Raw genomic sequence first — 20,851 nt, 5'->3', positions numbered from 1 at the left:
TCGCAACCATACAACATTGTTGGAATCACTATTCCTTCAAACATACCCATTTTTGCTTTCTGAGATAATGTTCTAGACTTCCACACATTCTTCAAGGCTCCCAAGATTTCCGCCCCCTCCCCCACTTCCGCTTCCATGGTTCCATCCGCTGCCAGATCCACTCCCAGATATCTAAAACACTTTACTTCCCCCAGTTTTTCTCCATTCAAACTTACCTCCCAATTGACTTGACCCTCAACCCTACTGTACCAAATAACCTTGCTCTTATTCACATTTACTCTTAACTTTCTTCTTTCACACACTTTACCAAACTCAGTCACCAGCTTCTGCAGTTTCTCACATGAATCAGCCACCAGTGCTGTATCATCAGCGAACAACAACTGACTCACTTCCCAAGCTCTCTCATCCCCAACAGACTTCATACTTGCCCCTCTTTCCAAAACTCTTGCATTTACCTCCCTAACAACCCCATCCATAAACAAATTAAACAACCATGGAGACATCACACACCCCTGCCGCAAACCTACATTCACTGAGAACCAATCACTTTCCTCTCTTCCTACATGTAGACATGCCTTACATCCTCGATAAAAACTTTTCACTGCTTCTAACAACTTGCCTCCCACACCATATATTCTTAATACCTTCCACAGAGCATCTCTATCAACTCTATCATAGGTAGTAAAAGCTTTGCGGAAGATGAAAGCCGGCAAGGCAGCAGGTTTGGATGGTATTGCAGTGGAATTTATTAAAAAAGGGGGTGACTGTATTATTGACTGGTTGGTAAGGTTATTTAATGTATGTATGACTCATGGTGAGGTGCCTGAGGATTGGCGGAATGCATGCATAGTGCCATTGTACAAAGGCAAAGGGGATAAGAGTGAGTGCTCAAATTACAGAGGTATAAGTTAGTTGAGTATTCCTGGTAAATTATATGGGAGGGTATTGATTGAGAGGGTGAAGGCATGTACAGAGCATCAGATTGGGGAAGAGCAGTGTGGTTTCAGAAGTGGTAGAGGATGTGTGGATCAGGTGTTTGCTTTGAAGAATGTATGTGAGAAATACTTAGAAAAGCAAATGGATTTGTATGTAGCATTTATGGATCTGGAGAAGGCATATGATAGAGTTGATAGAGATGCTCTGTGGAAGGTATTAAGAATATATGGTGTGGGAGGCAAGTTGTTAGAAGCAGTGAAAAGTTTTTATCGAGGATGTAAGGCATGTGTACGTGTAGGAAGAGAGGAAAGTGATTGGTTCTCAGTGAATGTAGGTTTGCGGCAGGGGTGTATGATGTCTCCATGGTTGTTTAATTTGTTTATGGATGGGGTTGTTAGGGAGGTGAATGCAAGAGTTTTGGAAAGAGGGGCAAGTATGAAGTCTGTTGGGGATGAGAGAGCTTGGGAAGTGAGTCAGTTGTTGTTCGCTGATGATACAGCGCTGGTGGCTGATTCATGTGAGAAACTGCAGAAGCTGGTGACTGAGTTTGGTAAAGTGTGTGAAAGAAGAAAGTTAAGAGTAAATGTGAATAAGAGCAAGGTTATTAGGTACAGTAGGGTTGAGGGTCAAGTCAATTGGGAGGTGAGTTTGAATGGAGAAAAACTGGAGGAAGTGAAGTGTTTTAGATATCTGGGAGTGGATCTGGCAGTGGATGGAACCATGGAAGCGGAAGTGGATCATAGGGTGGGGGAGGGGGCGAATATTCTGGGAGCCTTGAAGAATGTGTGGAAGTCGAGAACATTATCTCGGAAAGCAAAAATGGGTATGTTTGAAGGAATAGTGGTTCCAACAATGTTGTATGGTTGCGAGGCGTGGGCTTTGGATAGAGTTGTGCGCAGGAGGATGGATGTGCTGGAAATGAGATGTTTGAGGACAATGTGTGGTGTGAGGTGGTTTGCTCGAGTAAGTAACGTAAGGGTAAGAGAGATGTGTGGAAATAAAAAGAGCGTGGTTGAGAGAGCAGAAGAGGGTGTTTTGAAATGGTTCGGGCACATGGAGAGAATGAGTGAGGAAAGATTGACCAAGAGAATATATGTGTCGGAGGTGGAGGGAACGAGGAGAAGAGGGAGACCAAATTGGAGGTGGAAAGATGGAGTGAAAAAGATTTTGTGTGATCGGGGCCTGAACATGCAGGAGGGTGAAAGGAGGGCAAGGAATAGAGTGAATTGGAGCGATGTGGTATACCGGGGTTGACGTGCTGTCAGTGGATTGAATCAAGGCATGTGAAGCGTCTGGGGTAAACCATGGAAAGTTGTGTAGGTATGTATATTTGCGTGTGTGGACGTATGTATATACATGTGTATGGGGGTGGGTTGGGCCATTTCTTTCGTCTGTTTCCTTGTGCTACCTCACAAACGCGGGAGACAGCGACAAAGCAAAAAAAAAAAATATATATATATTTTTTTCATACTATTCGCCATTTCCCGCATTAGTGAGGTAGCGTTAAGAACAGAGGACTAGGCCTTTGAGGGAATATCCTCACATGGCCCCCTTCTCTGTTCCTTCTTTTGGGGGGGAAAGAAAAAAATGAGAGGGGAGGATTTCCAGCCTCCCGCTCCCTCCTCTTTTAGTCGCCTTCTACAACACGCAGGGAATACGTGGGAAGTAGTCTTTCTCCCCGATCCCCAGGGATAATATATATTCTTGCCTGGAATCAAGAAAATGTGATTTCATGTCAGATTTCTAGGTTCACTGGACACTCAGAAAGCATGATCAGGCGTCTACTCCCTGCACCACCTCATCAGAGCCTTGCTTCCTACAGAACATCAGTACCCTATGGAAGCAAAAGATGAACCTCAGGAACCTTGCTAATTCCATGCCCAGATATCTGCAGATGGTAGTGAAGGTCAAAGAAGAGATGACAGAAATAAAATGTAAATGTGACATTGCATGTGAAAATGTAAGAGAAGCAGAGAATGTTTTTTGTGGACACTGTTTATCAGTAATAGGTTGGCAGTGGTGCTATTTCTACTTATCTCATTGCCTTTTTTACAGCATGGGAATCAGGAATGTATCCCATCTGCAAATGATTGTATGGGTATATATATCATTATTATTATTATTATTATTATTATTATTATTATTATTATTTTCCCTGGGGATAGGGGAGAAAGAATACTTCCCACGTATTCCCTGCGTGTCGTAGAAGGCGACTAAAAGGGAAGGGAGCGGGGGGCTGGAAATCCTCCCCTCTCAGTCTCTTTTTAATTTTCCTAAAGAAGGAACAGAGAAGGGGGCCAGGTGAGGATATTCCCTCAAAGGTCCTGTCCTCTGTTCTTAACGCTACCTTGCTAACGCAGGAAATGGCGAATAGTATGAATAAAAATATATATATATATATATATATGTATATTATCCCTGGGGATACGGGAGAAAGAATACTTCCCACGTATTCCCTGCGTGTCGTAGAAGGCGACTAAAAGGGGAGGGAGCGGGAGGCTGGAAATCCTCCCCTCTCGTTTTTTTTTTTTTTTCTTTTTTTTAATTTTCCAAAAGAAGGAACAGAGGGGGGCCAGGTGAGGATATTCCCTCAAAGGCCCAGTTCTCTGTTCTTAACGCTACCTCGCTAACGCGGGATATGGCGAATAGTTTGAAAGAAAAAATATATGTATATATTTATTTATTTTGCTTTGTCACTGTCTCCCGCGTTTGCGAGGTAGCGCAAGGAAACAGACGAAAGAAATGGCCCAACCCACCCCCATACACATGTATATACATACACATCCACACACGCAAATATACATACCTATACATCTCAATGTATACATATATATGCACACACAGACATATACATATATACACATGTACATAATTCATACTGTCTGCCTTTATTCATTCCCATCACCACCTCGCCACACATGGAATAACAACCCCCTCCCCCCTCATGTGTGCGAGGTAGCGCTAGGAAAAGACAACAAAGGCCACATTTGTTCACATTCAGTCTCTAGCTGTCATGTATTAATGCCCGAAACCACAGCTCCCTTTCCACAACCAGGCCCCACACAACTTTCCATGGTTTACCCCAGACGCTTCACATGCCCTGGTTCAATCCATTGATAGCACATTGACCCCGGTATACCACATTGTTCCAGTTCACTCTATTCCTTGCACGTCTTTCACCCTCCTTTATGTTCAAGGCTCTGATTGCTCAAAATGTTTTTCGCTCCATCCTTCTCTGATTACGTCTCCCAGGTTCTCCTTATTCCCTCCACTTCTCTTACATATACCCCATTTGCCAACCTTTCCTCACTCATTCTTTCCACATTTCCAAACTATTTTAACAAACCCTTTTCTGCTCTCTCAACCACACTTTTTATTTCCACACATCTCTCTTACCCTATCGTTACTTACTCAATGAAACCACCTCATAGCACGTATTGTCCTCTGACATTTTATTTCAAATACATTCATCATCCTCCACACAGCCTTCTCTGTATCCCTTGCTTTACAACCATATAATGTTGTTGGAACTACTATTCCTTCAAACATATCCATTTTTCCCTCCCAGATAATGTTCTCTCTTTCCACACATTCTTCATTGCTCCCAGAACCTTCACCACCTCCCCTACCCTGACTCACTTTTACTTCTATGATTCCATTCACTACCATATCCACTCAGTTTTTCTCCACTCAAATTATATCCCAAGTAACTTGTCCCTCAACCCTGCTGAACCTAATAACCTTGCTTTTATTCACATTTACTCTCCACTTTCTCCTTTCACACTCTCTTCCAAATTCAGTCACCATCTTCAGCAATTTTCCACTCGAATCATCCACCAGTGCTGTATCATAGGTGAACAACAACAGACACCTCTTCCCAGGCTTTCTTATCCCCAACAGACTGCATACTTGCCGTCTCTCCAAGATTCTTGCATTTACCTCCCTCATCACCCCATCCATAAACAAATTAAACAACCATGGTGATATCTCTCTCCCCCACTGCAGACCAACCTTCACTGGGAACCATTCACTCTCCTCTTTTCCTACTCATATACATGCCTTACACCCCTGATAAAAACTTCACTGCTTCTAGCAGCTCACCTTCCACAAAGTATATCTATCAGCCCTATCATATGCCTTCTCCAGATCCATAAATGCCTCATACAAAATTCATCAGTTTTTTGAAGTATTTCTCTCACATTCTTCAAAGCACACACCTGAACTACACATCCTCTTCCACCTCTGTAACCACATTGCTCCTCCCCAATCTGTTGCTCTGTTCATGCCTACACCCTTTCAGTCAATACCCTTCCATTCAACTTACCAGTTATACTCAACAAACTTATACCTCTGTAGTTTGAACACTCATCTTTATCCCATCTTCCATCATACAATGGATCTATACATGCATTCTGCCAATCCTCAGGCACTTTGCCATGATCTATACCTATAATGAATACCCTTACCAACCAATTAACTATACAATCACCCCCTTTCTTCGTAAATTCAATTGCAGTACCATCCACTTCTGCTGCCATTCTGCATTTCACCTTCCATAATTCTTTCACCACCTTTCCTCTCTTCACCAAACCACTCTCCATGACTCTCTTTCTTTGCTTACCACCCTGACCAAAACACCAAACATCTGCCACTTTATCAACAAACATATATAACAAGCCTTTAAAATACTCACTTCATCATTACCTATTATCACTTCCTTTTGACCCCTTCACTGATGTTCCCATTTGTTCTTTTGTCTTTTCGCAAATTATTTTACTTCCTTCCAAAATAATCTTTTTATTCTCCCAAAAGTTTACTGATACTCTTTCACTCCAACTTGCATTTGCCTTCTTTTTCAACCCCTGAATCTTCCTCTTAACTTCTTGCCGCTTTCACTTATACATATTCCAATCATCCCAATCATTTGCACTCCTTCCCTGTAAGTATTGCCCAAACATCTTTTTTCTTTCACTAGCTACTTTACGTCTTCATCCCACTAGTCACTACGCTTTTTAAACTACCCACCTTCCAAGTTTCGCATGCCACATGCATCTCTTGCACATGCCATCACTGCTACCCTAAATACCTCCTGTTCCTCATCTATTCCCGTTGCTTCATTTGCTCTAAACTTTTGCCATTCTAAATCCAGTCTTTGCTGGCATTTCTTCACACAAGTCTTTCCAAACACACTTATTCTCACCACTCTCTTCTCCCCAACATTGTTCCATCTTTTTCAAAAACCTCTACAAATCTTCACCCTTGCCTCCACAAGATAGTGCTCAGACATCCCAACATCTACCTCTCTCAGCACATTTACTTCTAAAAGTCTTTCTTTTACACACCTATCAATTAATACATAATCCGATAATGCCCACTGACCATCTCTCTAACTCATATACATAAACTTTCGTATATCTCTCTTTTTAAACCAGTTATTCCCAATCTTCATTCTTTATTCAGCACACAAATCCACAAGTTCTTCACCATTTGTATTCATAACACTGAATACCCCATGCAAATCAGTTATACCCTCATCTGCCACATTACTTACCTTCACTTTAAAATCAGCCATCTCTCATACCTGCTCTTGTGCACAAAAACACTTGCCTTTCATGAATTTTCTTCTCATGGCCAGGTGCATAAGTACCAATAATCAACAATCTTTCACCATCCACTTTAGTTTTACCCATGTCAGTCAAGAATTTACTTTCTTACACTTTGTCGCACACTCCCACAACCCTTGCTTCAGGAGTAGTGCTACTCCTTCCTTAGCTATGACTTTACTCTTAAGACATTTCCAAGCCTTTCTTCCCCTTTACCCCTTAGCTTCATTTCACTGAGAGCCAGAACATCCAGGTTTCTTTTCTCATACATACTACCTGTTTTTCCTCTCTTCTCATCTTGGTTACATCCACACACATTTAGACACCCTAGTCTGAGCCTTTGAGGAGGGTGAGCACTCCCCTCCTGGCTCCTTCTTTTGTTTCCTCTCAGAAATTGAAATACAAGAAAGGACAGATTTCCATCCCCCCCACTCCTGTCCCCTTTAGTTGCCTTCTACAACATGCATTGAATATAGAAGCAGAATTCTTTCTCTCCCTCCTTCACATATATTTTATTATTATTATACTTAGTCGCTGTCTCCCGCGTTAGCGAGGTAGCACAAGGAAACAGACAAAAGAATGGCCCAACCCACCCACATACACATGTATATACATAAATGCCCACACATGCACATATACATACCTATACACTTCAGGGTATACATACATATACATACACAGGCAGATGCGAGCGAATGAAGCTGCTCTTCGTCAGTTCTTGGCACTGCCTCATTATGTGTAAAACAGAAAACAAGCTGTTTGAAATTTCATACTTTTTAGACTGGTTAAGAAAAATAATGGGCACAATTTATTTTCTGGTAATTTTTTTTCTTTTTTTTGTTTTTTTTTTGTTTTTTTGTTGCTGTCTCCCGCGTTTGCGAGGTAGCGCAAGGAAACAGACGAAAGAAATGGCCCAACCCACCCCCATACACATGTATATATATACGTCCACACACGCAAATATACATACCTACACAGCTTTCCATGGTTTACCCCAGACGCTTCACATGCCCCGATTCAATCCACTGACAGCACGTCAACCTCGGTATACCACATCGATCCAATTCACTCTATTCCTTGCCCTCCTTTCACCCTCCTGCATGTTCAGGCCCCGATCACACAAAATCTTTTTCACTCCATCTTTCCACCTCCAATTTGGTCTCCCTCTTCTCCTCGTTCCCTCCACCTCCGACACATATATCCTCTTGGTCAATCTTTCCTCACTCATTCTCTCCATGTGCCCAAACCATTTCAAAACACCCTCTTCTGCTCTCTCAACCACGCTCTTACGTTACTTACTCGAGCAAACCACCTCACACCACACATTGTCCTCAAACATCTCATTTCCAGCACATCCATCCTCCTGCGCACAACTCTATCCATAGCCCACGCCTCGCAACCATACAACATTGTTGGAACCACTATTCCTTCAAACATACCCATTTTTGCTTTCCAAGATAATGTTCTCGACTTCCACACATTCTTCAAGGCTCCCAGAATTTTCACCCCCTCCCCCACCCTATGATCCACTTCTGCTTCCTTGGTTCCATCCGCTGCCAGATCCACTCCCAGATATCTAAAACACTTCACTTCCTCCAGTTTTTCTCCATTCAAACTCACCTCCCAATTGACTTGACCCTCAACCCTACTGTACCTAATAACCTTGCTCTTATTCACATTTACTCTTAACTTTCTTCTTTCACACACTTTACCAAACTCAGTCACCAGCTTCTGCAGTTTCTCACATGAATCAGCCACCAGCGCTGTATCATCAGCGAACAACAACTGACTCACTTCCCAAGCTCTCTCATCCCCAACAGACTTCATACTTGCCCCTCTTTCCAAAACTCTTGCATTCACCTCCCTAACAACCCCATCCATAAACAAATTAAACAACTGGGAATATCAGTGTAAATTTGAGTAAACATAGTCATGAGAATTTTTGTGTTCCCCTTTAAGAATTTAGAATCTGATTAGCCAGGCAAGGTTTTATCCATGATAGCCTGAATATCTGGTGTGACATAGTGTAGATGTTGAGTATGTTTGATAACATATACAATAAATCCATATTCCTGTGTTGTAAAATGCTGCCAATACCATTTACCCTTTTACTTCCAGTTTTAGATCATCCTTTCAGGATGTCTGTATTTTCAGTCGTAATCATATGTAGCTGCATTTAAGTAAAAACTATTAAGTAGTTCCATTTAATTTGTAGATATTATTGTATGAAATATTATTAAAGTATTAACACCATATATACAGTTATGATAATTGTTGATAAGCAAGAATAAATAGAATTATGTATTGTTTCCTTTCTATATTATGAGTAATTTTCATTCTTATTATCAAAAGAAAATTGAAATTTATTACTCAAAAAACTTACTTCAAATTTATGGAGAGAATTTTCATTAGTTAGCTTGAGTGTTTCCAAAGAATTTAAGGATATTCTTCTGTATTGCTATACTTATAAAATATATAACAGTAATGAACTTTAAGGAATACAGTTGAGATTTTCAGTGCAAGATTAATGTTGGACAATCATATTTTCTGTAATATATCCCTCCTAGTGGTCCATTTCATGTTTCAGTTACTAAAACTTCCATCCCATCTATTTGCTGTCACTGATTCTCATTTTTTAATATTCTCAGTATGAGGATGGCATAAGTAGGTTATTGGATTTTTTTATGTAGGTTCTTCTTGGGTGAAGGTTTAGAAATTGTAGAGGATCTTGAGGAGAAACTTAAGTGCACTGTGCACCTTGCAGGATTGTCGAGGAGAGTCTGTGAGGCTGGTGGGCACCTGACAGGTGGGAAGTTTGTGCATCTGTGGGGCCTTGTCCCTCCTTGGGCACTTGCATGTCAGCTCTTTTTTTGTGCACCCTCAGCAGCTCTTACTTACGTACACACACACACACACTAAGTCCACTTATGAATTAATGCAATATTTTTTGTGTATGTATATTGTTAAATTTTGGTGGACTTGAAGGTTTGAGATGTTTTAATTAATGTGTCCTGTTTTGGTGTTATCCCTTTTAGAAAAAGGTTTCCCCTGAATAATGTAGTTTTACATATGAAATGGTATGTATTAGTGGATGGTTTTCATACTTATGTTTTTAAACTGAAGCCAAAGGACATACAAGACATCTTTTAAAACAGCAAACCTGTGTGTTTACTATAAGATAAAAACTTGTCAGTACCATGATTTTGTATGCATTATTCATACCCAAATTTGGTATTAACATTCATCATTTTTAATTTCTTGAATTTCCTGAGATCTCAATTTGTTTTAAGATTATATTGTTTTGGCTTTGTGTATTAAATCATAGATGTTTCGATAATTACAGGTAGATGCTTATTGATCACTGTTTATGTACTGTAATATGTTATATGCATGGACTAGATAGACTTTAGCAAACGAGTCCCAAAGAAAACTTGCCATTGGAGGTGAAAAGCTTGAAATTATTTTTAGAGAATGCCATATACCCAAAACAGCTAGATACCAACACAGCTTGGAATAATACCGACACTACCACTGACTTTGCTCACAGTTGACTTTTTTTTTCATCTAAACATCATTATAGCATGACAAGGGAGGAGCAGTGTATTCTTAATATGATTAAGAGGGGCAGGTGGTTTTTAATCCAAAGTAAAATTCAAAAACAATAATCTTTATTAACTTTAAAAGCAAGAAAATTGGAGGTTGTTTCATAAACACAATCATGTCAATATGGAATGTTATTGAGGCTTGGGTAATTAAGTGATTATAAAACCCCAGAACCCCATTTATGGGGCTTCTGCAGCTTCAAGGCTGCACATCAATCAGGGCAATGGATATGATGGATTCTTTTAGAGCAACAAGTTTTTTGATGAGACTGTACACCTTTTCATTCATTGATAATGATTACAGCCTCAGTAGTGTGTAACCACATGCAGGCAGAGCTTATAAGTGCTGAGGCATGAGTATGTATAAAGACTTACATGTCTGCCTATCTGATATCTGCGTGTCTATCTCTATTTATCTGTCTATCTTGTTATGGAATTCGTGAAAGAGTGTAAAGAAGTGAGCCCTGACTGACATGGGTAAAAATGAAAAGAATTATGAGAGTTGGGTAAGTAGAAGTGCTTAAGCACTTGGAAATGAGAGGACTAAGGAAGAGATGCAAGCATTTTGGGAGGAGCTGAGTGAATGTGTTTACAGTTTTGATGCAAGAGATCAGATTTTAGTGATAGGTGATTTGAATGTGTGTGGGTACCCAGTCTTATGAATAAGAATAGTGAACAGCTTATGGAGTTGTGTGCTGTAAAAGGACTGGTGATTAGGAATACCTTGTGTGAAAAGAGGGGCATACATAAATAAACATAGGTGAGTAGGAAAGATGCAAAGGGGTCATTATTAGATTATTTACTGATTGATAGATGTGCAAAGAGAGACTTGAATGTAAAGTGCTTAGAGTGGGAGCTGTTGGGATGTCTGATCATTATATATTGGAAGTGAGGATGAAAGTTTGTAAAGATTTTAGGAAAAGATGAAATTATATGGGTCAGAAGAAAGTTGTGAAAGTGAGTGAGCTTGGAAAAGAGGCATGTGAGAAGAGATATAATAAAGAGAGGTTAAATGTAGAATGCCAGAAGGTAGGAATAATTGAAGCTAGGGGAAGCGAATTGTGTGGCATGTGGAAGATTAGAGGTGTACAGGTGAGAAAAGGTAGTGGTTGGTGGGACGAGGAATTAAATTGCAAGTGTAAAAGAAAGGTGTATGGGTGTTATTTGCAGGGAAGGAGGCAAACAATTGGGAGATGCTCAAAACAAAGTATCATGAGGTAAAGAGGAAGGTATAGGGGCAAAAAAAGGCAAATGAGAGTTGGGGTAAGTGAGTATCGGCAGACTTCAGGGGGAATGGGAATATGTTTTCATAGGAGTTTAATAGTGTGAGATAAACAAGAGAATAACTAGGAACATTGGTGCTGGAGGGCAAATGGGGAAATGGTAACAAGGAAAAATAAGTTGAAGAGGAGGAATGAATATTCAGAAGGGTGGTTAAACATGTTCAATGATAGAGTGACAGATGTGGAATGTTTTGGATTTAGATTTATGTGATGTGAAAGAGTCATGGAGAAAAGGTGGTGAAAACCCTGTGTAAGAGGAAGTCCAGGAAAGCAACTGAAGTTGGTGGGATTGCAGTAGATTTGTAAATGAAGGGGGTAATTGTGTTGACTTTTGGGTTAGTGCCATTTCAATTTATGAAGCATAAGGTTTGCCATATCCATGTGGCACACTCAAAGATTTCTAGACTTTGAAGATTCATTAGCAAGATAGAATAATCCAAGCTGCTTGTTGTATAGTAACAGTAAACTGGACAAAGTTTTCTTATTACCTGTCTTCATACTTTTAATTGTATAACATCAGGACCCTTTATGAGGCACCCGCAGCAGTAAGGCTGCACAGTAATCAGTTGCATGAAACTGGTGGACTCCTGGTGAGATTGTATTCATGTTGTTTATGGACAGTGATACAACCTAGCCGAATGTAACTTTTCTGGTGAAGTTCAGGAACTTCTCATAGTTTATAAGGGCAAGGTAGCAAAAACTATTGCTGTTTGAAGTGTTGAATTGTCCAAATAGATGAAGATTGTATCTAGGATAAGAGAGAAGTGAAGAAATGGTCTCCATTTTTGAGTTTTGTTTATGTAGTCTCTAAAGTCACTGACCTTTGATACATAGTTGTTTGTAGTAATGGTTGACTGACCATTATACTGCTGTACTATCTGGAGGCTACTAAGGCTCCTCTCCAACATCTTCCAGACCACTACAGCAGGTCTAGAGGCTGGACTGGGGTTCCTCTTTAGCATCCTCCAGACCACTATGTCAGGTCTGAAGGCTGAGCAGAGGTTCCTCTCTAGCATCTAGATTTAATATGAACACCATCAGGCTCACTAAAACAGGTGTGGCAAGAAGAAACATTTTTACATCGCAGAGAATATGAATTAGGAATATTAGGTTGTGCTTTCCCATTTTTAGATGTTAAGTGCTGTCTTGAATCTGACTGAATGAGTTTTGTTTGCAGTGAAAGACAAAAGACTGTTCCTTTTTTTCCCCCCCCTGGTGATTATTTGCATAAATCTGGCAAAACATAATGTAAGACTTGCCTAATACATCCTGGCAGTTTGCAAGCCTGACTGCAATGATGCTTTATATGTGTTGTTGGCTTAAGTCAAGGTCCGAATAATCCTCTGGCTGATACTGTACCATTGTATTAAATTTGGTCATATTAGAAAAGTAAAACATGAACAGATAAGTTTAAAATTTGTAGGTGAATAACTGGAAACTTAGAAACTTAGGAAATCTTTTACCTCTATCCCAGGAAATTTAGTAACATGTGGAAGCACAGCTTAGAGATACCAACTTTATGATTTTTGACAGGAAGCGCCAGCCAGAGTGCTTGCCTTTCACGAGATGTTTTCTCCAGTTCCCAGGAACATACTTTTGTCTTTCATTATACATCTAGGGTAGGGTTGATGGTGGTGCATGCATTGTTCCCATGTGAGCATGTTGCAGAATTTTTAGAATCCCACTACATATGGATTAATTTCAAAGGAATTTCCTTCAGAAGAAGCAAGGCTAGAAGTCTTCCTGTTACCTGTGTAGCAACTTCACAGAAACCTCTGTCCATTGTCAAAGTTTTTATTGTGTTTTCTTAGGGTTTATTCCAGTTTTAGGTATCCATGACTTGCAGTTATGATGTTTGTAAGCATAGGTGCTTGAAGGTAAATGCAAGTAAAAATAAAGTAAGGCTGTTTGAAAGGAAATAGAGTGAAAGTATTGATTTTATAAAGCCCTACAGTGAAGAAAATGCGCCAAACTTTGTTATAGAGTGAGAAAGACTGGAATCGGTGCCAGAATGGAAGAATCTGAGAGCTATCTTGAGTTAGTATGATGATATGGAAGGAGAGATAAGGAGCACTACAGTTTAGAGAAACCATTAGGTTCTTAACAGAATGATGAAGGGTAGAGGTGAAAGTATGGAAGAGAAGAAAGGATTTAAGGGACAGCTTAGTCCTTCAACCTTAACCTATGCATCCAAAATGTGAACATAAGATGAGTCACAGAGGTCAGGAATTCAGGGTGTGGTAATGAGTTATTTGAGAGGAGCATGTGGTATGACTAGATTGAATGAAGAAAGTAATGAGAGGGTGCATGAGAGATTCGTTATGAAAGGGAATGCAAAGGAAATTAATTTAGAGTGGTAAAGAGGATGAAACATAATACTTTAAGAGGGTCTGGGAATCTGGAAAGACTGCAATATGGGAACTTTACAAGGATAGTGTATGACGATATGATTACAGGAGTTGATGTGAGAGGAAGACCACCTGGATTGAGAGAAAAGGGGAAGAATGCATGCAATGAGGTGTGTGAGATAGGCATGTAAGAACAGGAATAAGTGTAAACTCTTTTGCTGTGGCCACCCCTTTGATCAGAGTTCCTAGAGAGAACTAGAGTCATAGATATAGATAGATATATTTGGAAAATTATGGTATTATTAACACAAGACAGTCATTATGGCATCATGCTTCTCAGATAAATGTGTTCTGTATAGTTATTTGATGCATTTGTAATCAGTCAGTTGACACACTCCAAAATTCCAATTAATGCACTTTAAACTATGGTGATGATTATCAGTATTATATTTACTACATTGATGCTTTTTTATCATATGGCTATCATACATACTACAAAAAATGTCAAAATATGCTAGTTTTGATGTAGAATGGATAATCTTTCCAAAAAATTTTACATGAGATGTAGAAAAGAGGTCTGTTTAGTGGAGACTGATTATGCTGTAGTGGTAGATAACAAAAAAAAATATGAACTAAGACAAAGGAGTTAAGCAGTATGTTAAACTTCAAAAGCATGAGATTGCCAGAATGGGTAGTAAGAGAAGAACCCTCAGGTTATGGGACATGGAAATAAAGGAATTACATAATATAATTAATATTTGAAATAAGAGTTGAGAACATAAAGCACTGACCATTTATGTGTTGAGATATATGGTAATCCAAGGAACTTTGCAAAACGGTTTTGTCTTGATAATTGAAAAGAAATTATTTTAAAAATGAGTGCACTTCAGATTTTCTGAAATATTCCAATCAGATCAGAATGTTTTGCCAGCCTTAGATCATTCTTTTTGATTTGGAAGAAATATATTTCAAGACATTTTTCATTCAAACAACTAAGAACATTGATATGGGGGATTCTTTGGAAAAGCTTGTTGGATGGGCTAAAAGTTTTGTGCCTTCATTATATTATTTACTTCCTGTTCACCTGTTCTAACAGATCTGATTAGACCATTTGGTTTTTATAAATGAAGCATGTTTTTAAATATAGAATCATTCCTTGGCTGTTAGATGTTTTTTGTTTTTTCACAAATTGAAATGCTTCAGTGTTTTCTGATGAAGAAACTTGGACATTCTTCATTTTCTTTTTTCCACTTTGATTTTTGATATTGACAGCTACTAATCAAAGTGAGTTCTTTGCAGTTTGTTGATCCTTTTGTGTGATACATACTGTCATTCTGTTTGGACTAATAAGATCTTATTACCTAATTTAATTTGATTATGTGACATTCCAAACTTATCGAGTCAAAAATTTCAGGTTCTATGGGGAGGAAGATGAGCTCTCAATGGGTTGTGATGATGCCTTAGACTCAACAAGTGGAGGTGGCAGGAACCCTGTGGGAGGTGTTGGGAGTGGAGGGGCCCTCAACAAACACTCTCCTCTCTCTGCTACTGTCACCAATCTGGCTGCTGATCCCATGGATGTGGATGATGATTATCCTGATTATGCTGATTCAGATGATTACCAATACTGAAGACTTTGTCATTGTGGTGACTGTATCTCTTCAGACAAATAGTGATGAATATACTCTCAAAGTAAATTCTCCATTTGATTAAGAGTTTTATAATGAGAGTGGTTTTCATGTATTAGCCAGGATCATTTATTATATCTGGTTATGTCAGAAAAACTTGCCTTTCTTGTGGCATTGTAACATTCATGATCTTTTCATAGAACTTTGATGAGAATGACATCAGGAATGGCAGAAAAGTGAGATGGATCGTAATGCAAGTCTGTGCCATCCAGTTCAAGCTGGGGGAAGTACCATGATGAATATGGTTCCATTACACAAGAACCTGGTGTAAAAACATCGTATAGCTGTCCTCTGCGTTGATGTAAATAGGGTCAGTATTCCAAATTTATATACAAATGGATACAAGTAAATTTGTCTTGAATATGTACATTTTTTACATACTGTATGTATTCGAGATACACTTTATCATAAAGTCTTATAGAAAACATTACCGTTTGAATGTTCCACAAATGATTATTTAAATTCAGTAAGTTAGTTGGAAATTATGGTATGATACCATAACCATTACTCTAATTAGACAACTAGCATAACTATATTATACATATGTGTATAATTATGATTTATTACTGCACTTACTTTTATTGCACTTATTTCTCTAAATGTAGATTGCATCTTCAGTCTGTAAGATCTGGTAGTTGAATAATATAATGAATTGGTAATCCCTCCTCATTAGTATGAATTATCTTGTTAACCAGAATATAAAAATCAAGATCCAGACTTCTAATTTATGCTCGTGTCATACAAGTAAGCAAAAATGAAAATACAAATTTCTTGGTATTCTTTTAGACTAGTTTCCAGATAATGTAGATATTGATGTACACCGAAATTCCTGATCGTATTGTTGCTCTCAAGCCAGTTACATCAAAGAAGAATTCTTTTCCAGTATGATCCTTCCACTCTTCATGTGCCAAGAAGCATGCTGAGCCAGTCTTGCTTGTGGGTGTCATACTCTTCTATGCAAAATTGAACAAGTGGAATGGCAAATACATGTTTCTCTCTCAGTGTATAGTGCATGAATGTCAGAAACCTTGAACCAAAGACATACCCAACAGTGAATCTTAAGAACTGAAATGGAGACTTTTAGTGATGCGACTAGAATATTTTAATTGCTTAGTATACAGCCAACAAGACTTTGTAAACTATTGAAATGTAATCAATATCGGCATATAATGGAAGGAATGTGTGCCAGGATGTTGACACTAAATATTACAAAACATGAACCTAAACCTTCCAATTAATGTGTGGCAGCATATGATACTGATACCAAGTACTGTGATGCACCATTTATGGTGTGGTGCTTACACCCACTTAAACCTTTTTATATACCTTCGTCGAGTTTCCAGTGCTTGTGTAATGTTTGAAACATTCTCAAGGAATGTGAATGTGCAAATAGTGTATATATTGACATCCTAGATGAGGAATATCCGTGCTTTAAATGAACTGCCTTATGGAATTATTCCCAGAGAAATGTGATGAGGTGTCCCTACATATGTCAGTTACCTCAGAAATTTTTGTCTTCCTTACCCACAGAAATCAAGTCCCTCCATAAAGTGCCTCCCTGTGTCCTTGACAATTACCAGGTGAACTCGGATAGACTAAGGCTTTTAGTGTAATTGGTATATATCAGGGTAAACATGAGTCTCACACTGTCAAGTCCTGGATGTACAAGGTGAACTGATTTATTGAAACTCAGTCATAAACCCGTGTTTTATACAGTGGTGAAATTTGATTCTGTCAAAGCAATCAGTATTTCCTTGTTTCTTATTTTCATTAAAAGTATTTTATGTATGTTGTAAAAGTTTTAGATTGTTTACAGAGTCCAGTTTACTTTTTCAAATTTCATAGATTATTCACCAAATTGAGGTACTTTTCAACAAAAGCAGTTCCATGTTGGAAGCTGAAGGAAAGATATTGGATGGACAAATTTGATGGCTGAATGAGCCAATGCAGTCCAGGTGGAATGTACAGCTCTGGTAGTTGGATTTTACCCTTATGATTGATATAATAAACATAGTTCCATGCTTTGTGCTGAAAGTGCCATTCTTTCTGCCTGGTGCAGAAAGAAACATTAACATAATTATGCTGTTTTTACAGTTACATCTCTGTCTTCCTCTTTCTCTTTTTATATATATATATATATATATATATATATATATATATATATATATATATATGTACACAAACATCACTGGAAAGAGAAAATAAGAACAATGAGTACTTTCGTTAATTACATACGGACACAGTGGGGATGCCCACTCTGAGGATGTAATATACAAAAGTACTCACTGTTCCTATTTTCTCTTTCCAGTGGTGATTGTGCATATACCTCTTCACAGTGAAGTGAAGGTTCTGCATATATATATATATATATATATAATATATATATATATATATATATATGTGTGTGTGTGTGTGTGTGTGTGTGTGTATGTATGTATGTATGTATGTATGTATGTATGTATGTATGTATGTATGTGTAAAGCCCCAAGAACCCTTCCCTTTTCATGGGGCTCCTGCAGCTCCAAGGTTGCAGTACAATTAGTTGTAGGGAAAGGTTGAGCTCTTTTGGAGTGAGAAGTTATTTGACATGAATCAATTCCTTCTCCTCCATAGATGATGAACATCTTTGCCAAAAGTGATTTTTGACTCACTGTGTAACAAATATATATAATGGTGTTACCACACTATGCCTGCCTGTGGGTACATCACAAGTGAAAAGTTACCTTGTTGAGACTGTATCATTGTTAGATGATGAAAAGAGTACAATTTCATCAGTAACTTTCTGCTTCCAAGAGTCTACCTCGTCCATGCTACTGAGTGTAGCAAAGCCTTGGAGCTGTAGGAGCCCCTTGGAAAAAGAATCCTGGATAAAACAAGGACCCTTTCAGAAAGAGGTCATGGAGTATAAATACTTACTTATTTATAATTACCCAAGGTCTGATATTGGTGAAACACATCCGGAGTTACCCAGGACCTTTCTAAAGGCTCCTGCAGCTCAAGTCTGTACTGCTTCCAGTAGCAGGGAAATGTAGACCCCTCTAGAGGGAGAACTTCTTGGCAAGACAGTCCTCCCAATTATACAGCCTTGCCTAAGGTGACTTTTCACATGTGGTGGAACCTCAAGCAGTTTACACACACAAACACACATACTAAAACAACTGAATTTATAATGAGCATGGTTAGTATCTGACTGACTTGATAGCACAAATGTTTGGTAAAATAATCTATGAATTGAAGAGTCTGACTGGACATGACCTGCTGGTATTGATTTCATACTTAGATTTTAACTGCTCATGCCTCATACTCGTATATCTCAGCACCATGTCATTTTAAACAATATATAAAATACCTTCAGAATTTGCATTTTTTATAGTTAAACACAGTTTCTCAAATTTGCCTAAACAGAGGTCCCTTGCCAACCACTGGGGTTACTTTCCTGGAAAACCCTGTGGTTGGCAAGGTACAGGGCCTATGGAAAATGTCAGGGTTAGGGGCAGTAACCCTTGAGATAAATACCTTAAGTCCTTTAATGAAAACATAAGGTTAAGAATAAACAAGGTATACTTCCAAAACAACATGCTCATGCTATAAAAGTACAAAGAAGTGATGTGCAAAATGTAAGGTAATCATACAATGGCAGTTTGTCACTACCGACGCTGTGGCTTCTATTCCTACAAAGCATCCAGCCTGCTACACTAAACAAAAGGCTGTCTAAACATTTGCCATAGCAACACAGCATGGTTATGACACTCCTTCTGCCTCTTGCCTCTCTCTAGAAATGTTGACTTGCCAGGCAGGGCCACAAGCAGCCCATGGCCACTTCACAGTGTGTGGATAAAATCTTGAGGTGCCATGGAAAACTGGATACTCCAAACGTGATGCAGTGGTTGATAAAATGGTATGCATTAGTTTAAAAGCATGGTAGGCAAGGGACCTCTGTATATCTAAAATCAGTGTCATCTGTAAGATTTTGTTTCCAGTTGTAAGAGTTTTTATGTTTATTATTATTGTTTTAGGGTTTATGGCTCCAATTTTTAAGTACTTGGTTTATTAAAATTTGTCTGAGGGTGACTGTTCTCTCCTCTTCTGGATGATAGTCCAGGAGACCTGTTGAATCTGAATCATTTAATGTGGTGAGAAACATGCATTAATCCCATAACAAATAGGAAGAAAATTGTTGCTTAGGGAAAATAACAACCCTTAGCAAACTTTATGATATCAGAATATGGATGATGGGTAATTCAACAGCAATTGAATTATAACTTGCTTAAGTTTCCACTTCATCATCTGAATCATTGTCCCACACCATGAAATTTTTTGATGAGGGCCCAGTTCTGATGTACTTTTTCATATAAATATGAAGTTTCCTTATGCATAAAAACCATTTTAGTTGCTGCTACCATTGTAAAAAGTCGTATAATATTTCTACAAAGATGCCGATAAACACTCTTTACAGTTGCGCTACAAACTAGTCAAGATGTCAAGTTTGCACCTCCTTGATTCATCGCATTTTATTTGTCAGCCACTCCAAGTGTCACATTATCAGCGACTGTGTTGCCAAGTTTCAAAGTTATATTGACCCCAGTGTTTCTGTGAAGTGAGAAAATGTAAATGGTGTTGGTATCACCTTGTTCGTATGTCTGTTGTATCTGTAATATGTTGTATAAAGGAGTTAACATTCATTTTGGATAATAATTTAAGTGTTTTAGTATCCCTTCCTTAACACAACTGATATTTTTATCAGTATATCATCACAACTGGACAGATAACTGCCTTATGTGCATAAATCCACTCTCTAGCTGTCATGTATAATGCACCGAAAACCAAGCCTACCATCTACAGCCAAGCCCTGCAGACTGTTTCAAAGTTTACCTTCATCACTTCAATCATCATGGTTCAGCCTCTCTCTCTCTCTCTCTCTCAGACGTGTCTTTGTTCCTGGCACTACCTCGCTAACACAGGAAACGGCAATCAGTTATGAAAGGAAAAAACTATAGCTATTATAAATGTATACATACAGTATTTTTATACTATATGGAATATTCTCACTTCCTGTGATTTGTTCTGTTCCTATACGGCAACTCATCCTCAGACATGGATACTGTATTTCTCTATGTGCATGAAACGTTGTACACAATCTTGAACATATTGTTTTCACACAGGTATTATGTAACATATTCATTTTATATTTCATTGGTTATATCAGAGGAACCACCATAATTATTAGGAAATGTGTCACCCTTTCACATTTAACCCTACCAAGACAAACAAATTTTGTTGAGTGAGCATTGTAAGATGTATGTAAGAGTGGCAAATGAAGGAGTAGTAGCCTGAATAGAGCATCAGACTGAGGGGGAAACAACTGGTGTCAGGAGCTGTAGAGGATATGTG

The 20,851-nt window shown here is 38.6% G+C and overlaps 1 protein-coding gene across 6 annotated transcripts in view; it reads left to right on the top strand.

Moving 5' to 3' along the window:
* The window catches only part of LOC139755398 (uncharacterized), a 399,483-nt gene extending 379,328 nt beyond the window's left edge, over positions 1-20,155 (top strand). For 3 of the 6 annotated variants that reach the window (XM_071673667.1, XM_071673666.1, XM_071673665.1), the window contains one exon: positions 15,187-20,155. In XM_071673667.1, coding sequence (XP_071529768.1) covers positions 15,187-15,403 — 217 coding nt within the window. In that variant the 3' untranslated portion in view covers positions 15,404-20,155. Of the gene's footprint in view, positions 1-9,303; positions 9,346-15,186 lie in introns of all 6 variants that reach the window. The other 3 variants (XR_011714092.1, XM_071673668.1, XM_071673669.1) reach the window with 3 other exon arrangements.
* The last annotated feature ends 696 nt before the right edge of the window (positions 20,156-20,851 follow it).

The sequence above is a fragment of the Panulirus ornatus genome, chromosome 19 (assembly GCF_036320965.1).
Source record: "Panulirus ornatus isolate Po-2019 chromosome 19, ASM3632096v1, whole genome shotgun sequence".
Classification (NCBI taxonomy): Eukaryota; Metazoa; Arthropoda; class Malacostraca; order Decapoda; family Palinuridae; genus Panulirus; species Panulirus ornatus.
Note: the sequence above shows the minus strand (reverse complement) of the source record. Positions and strands in the feature narration are given on the sequence as shown.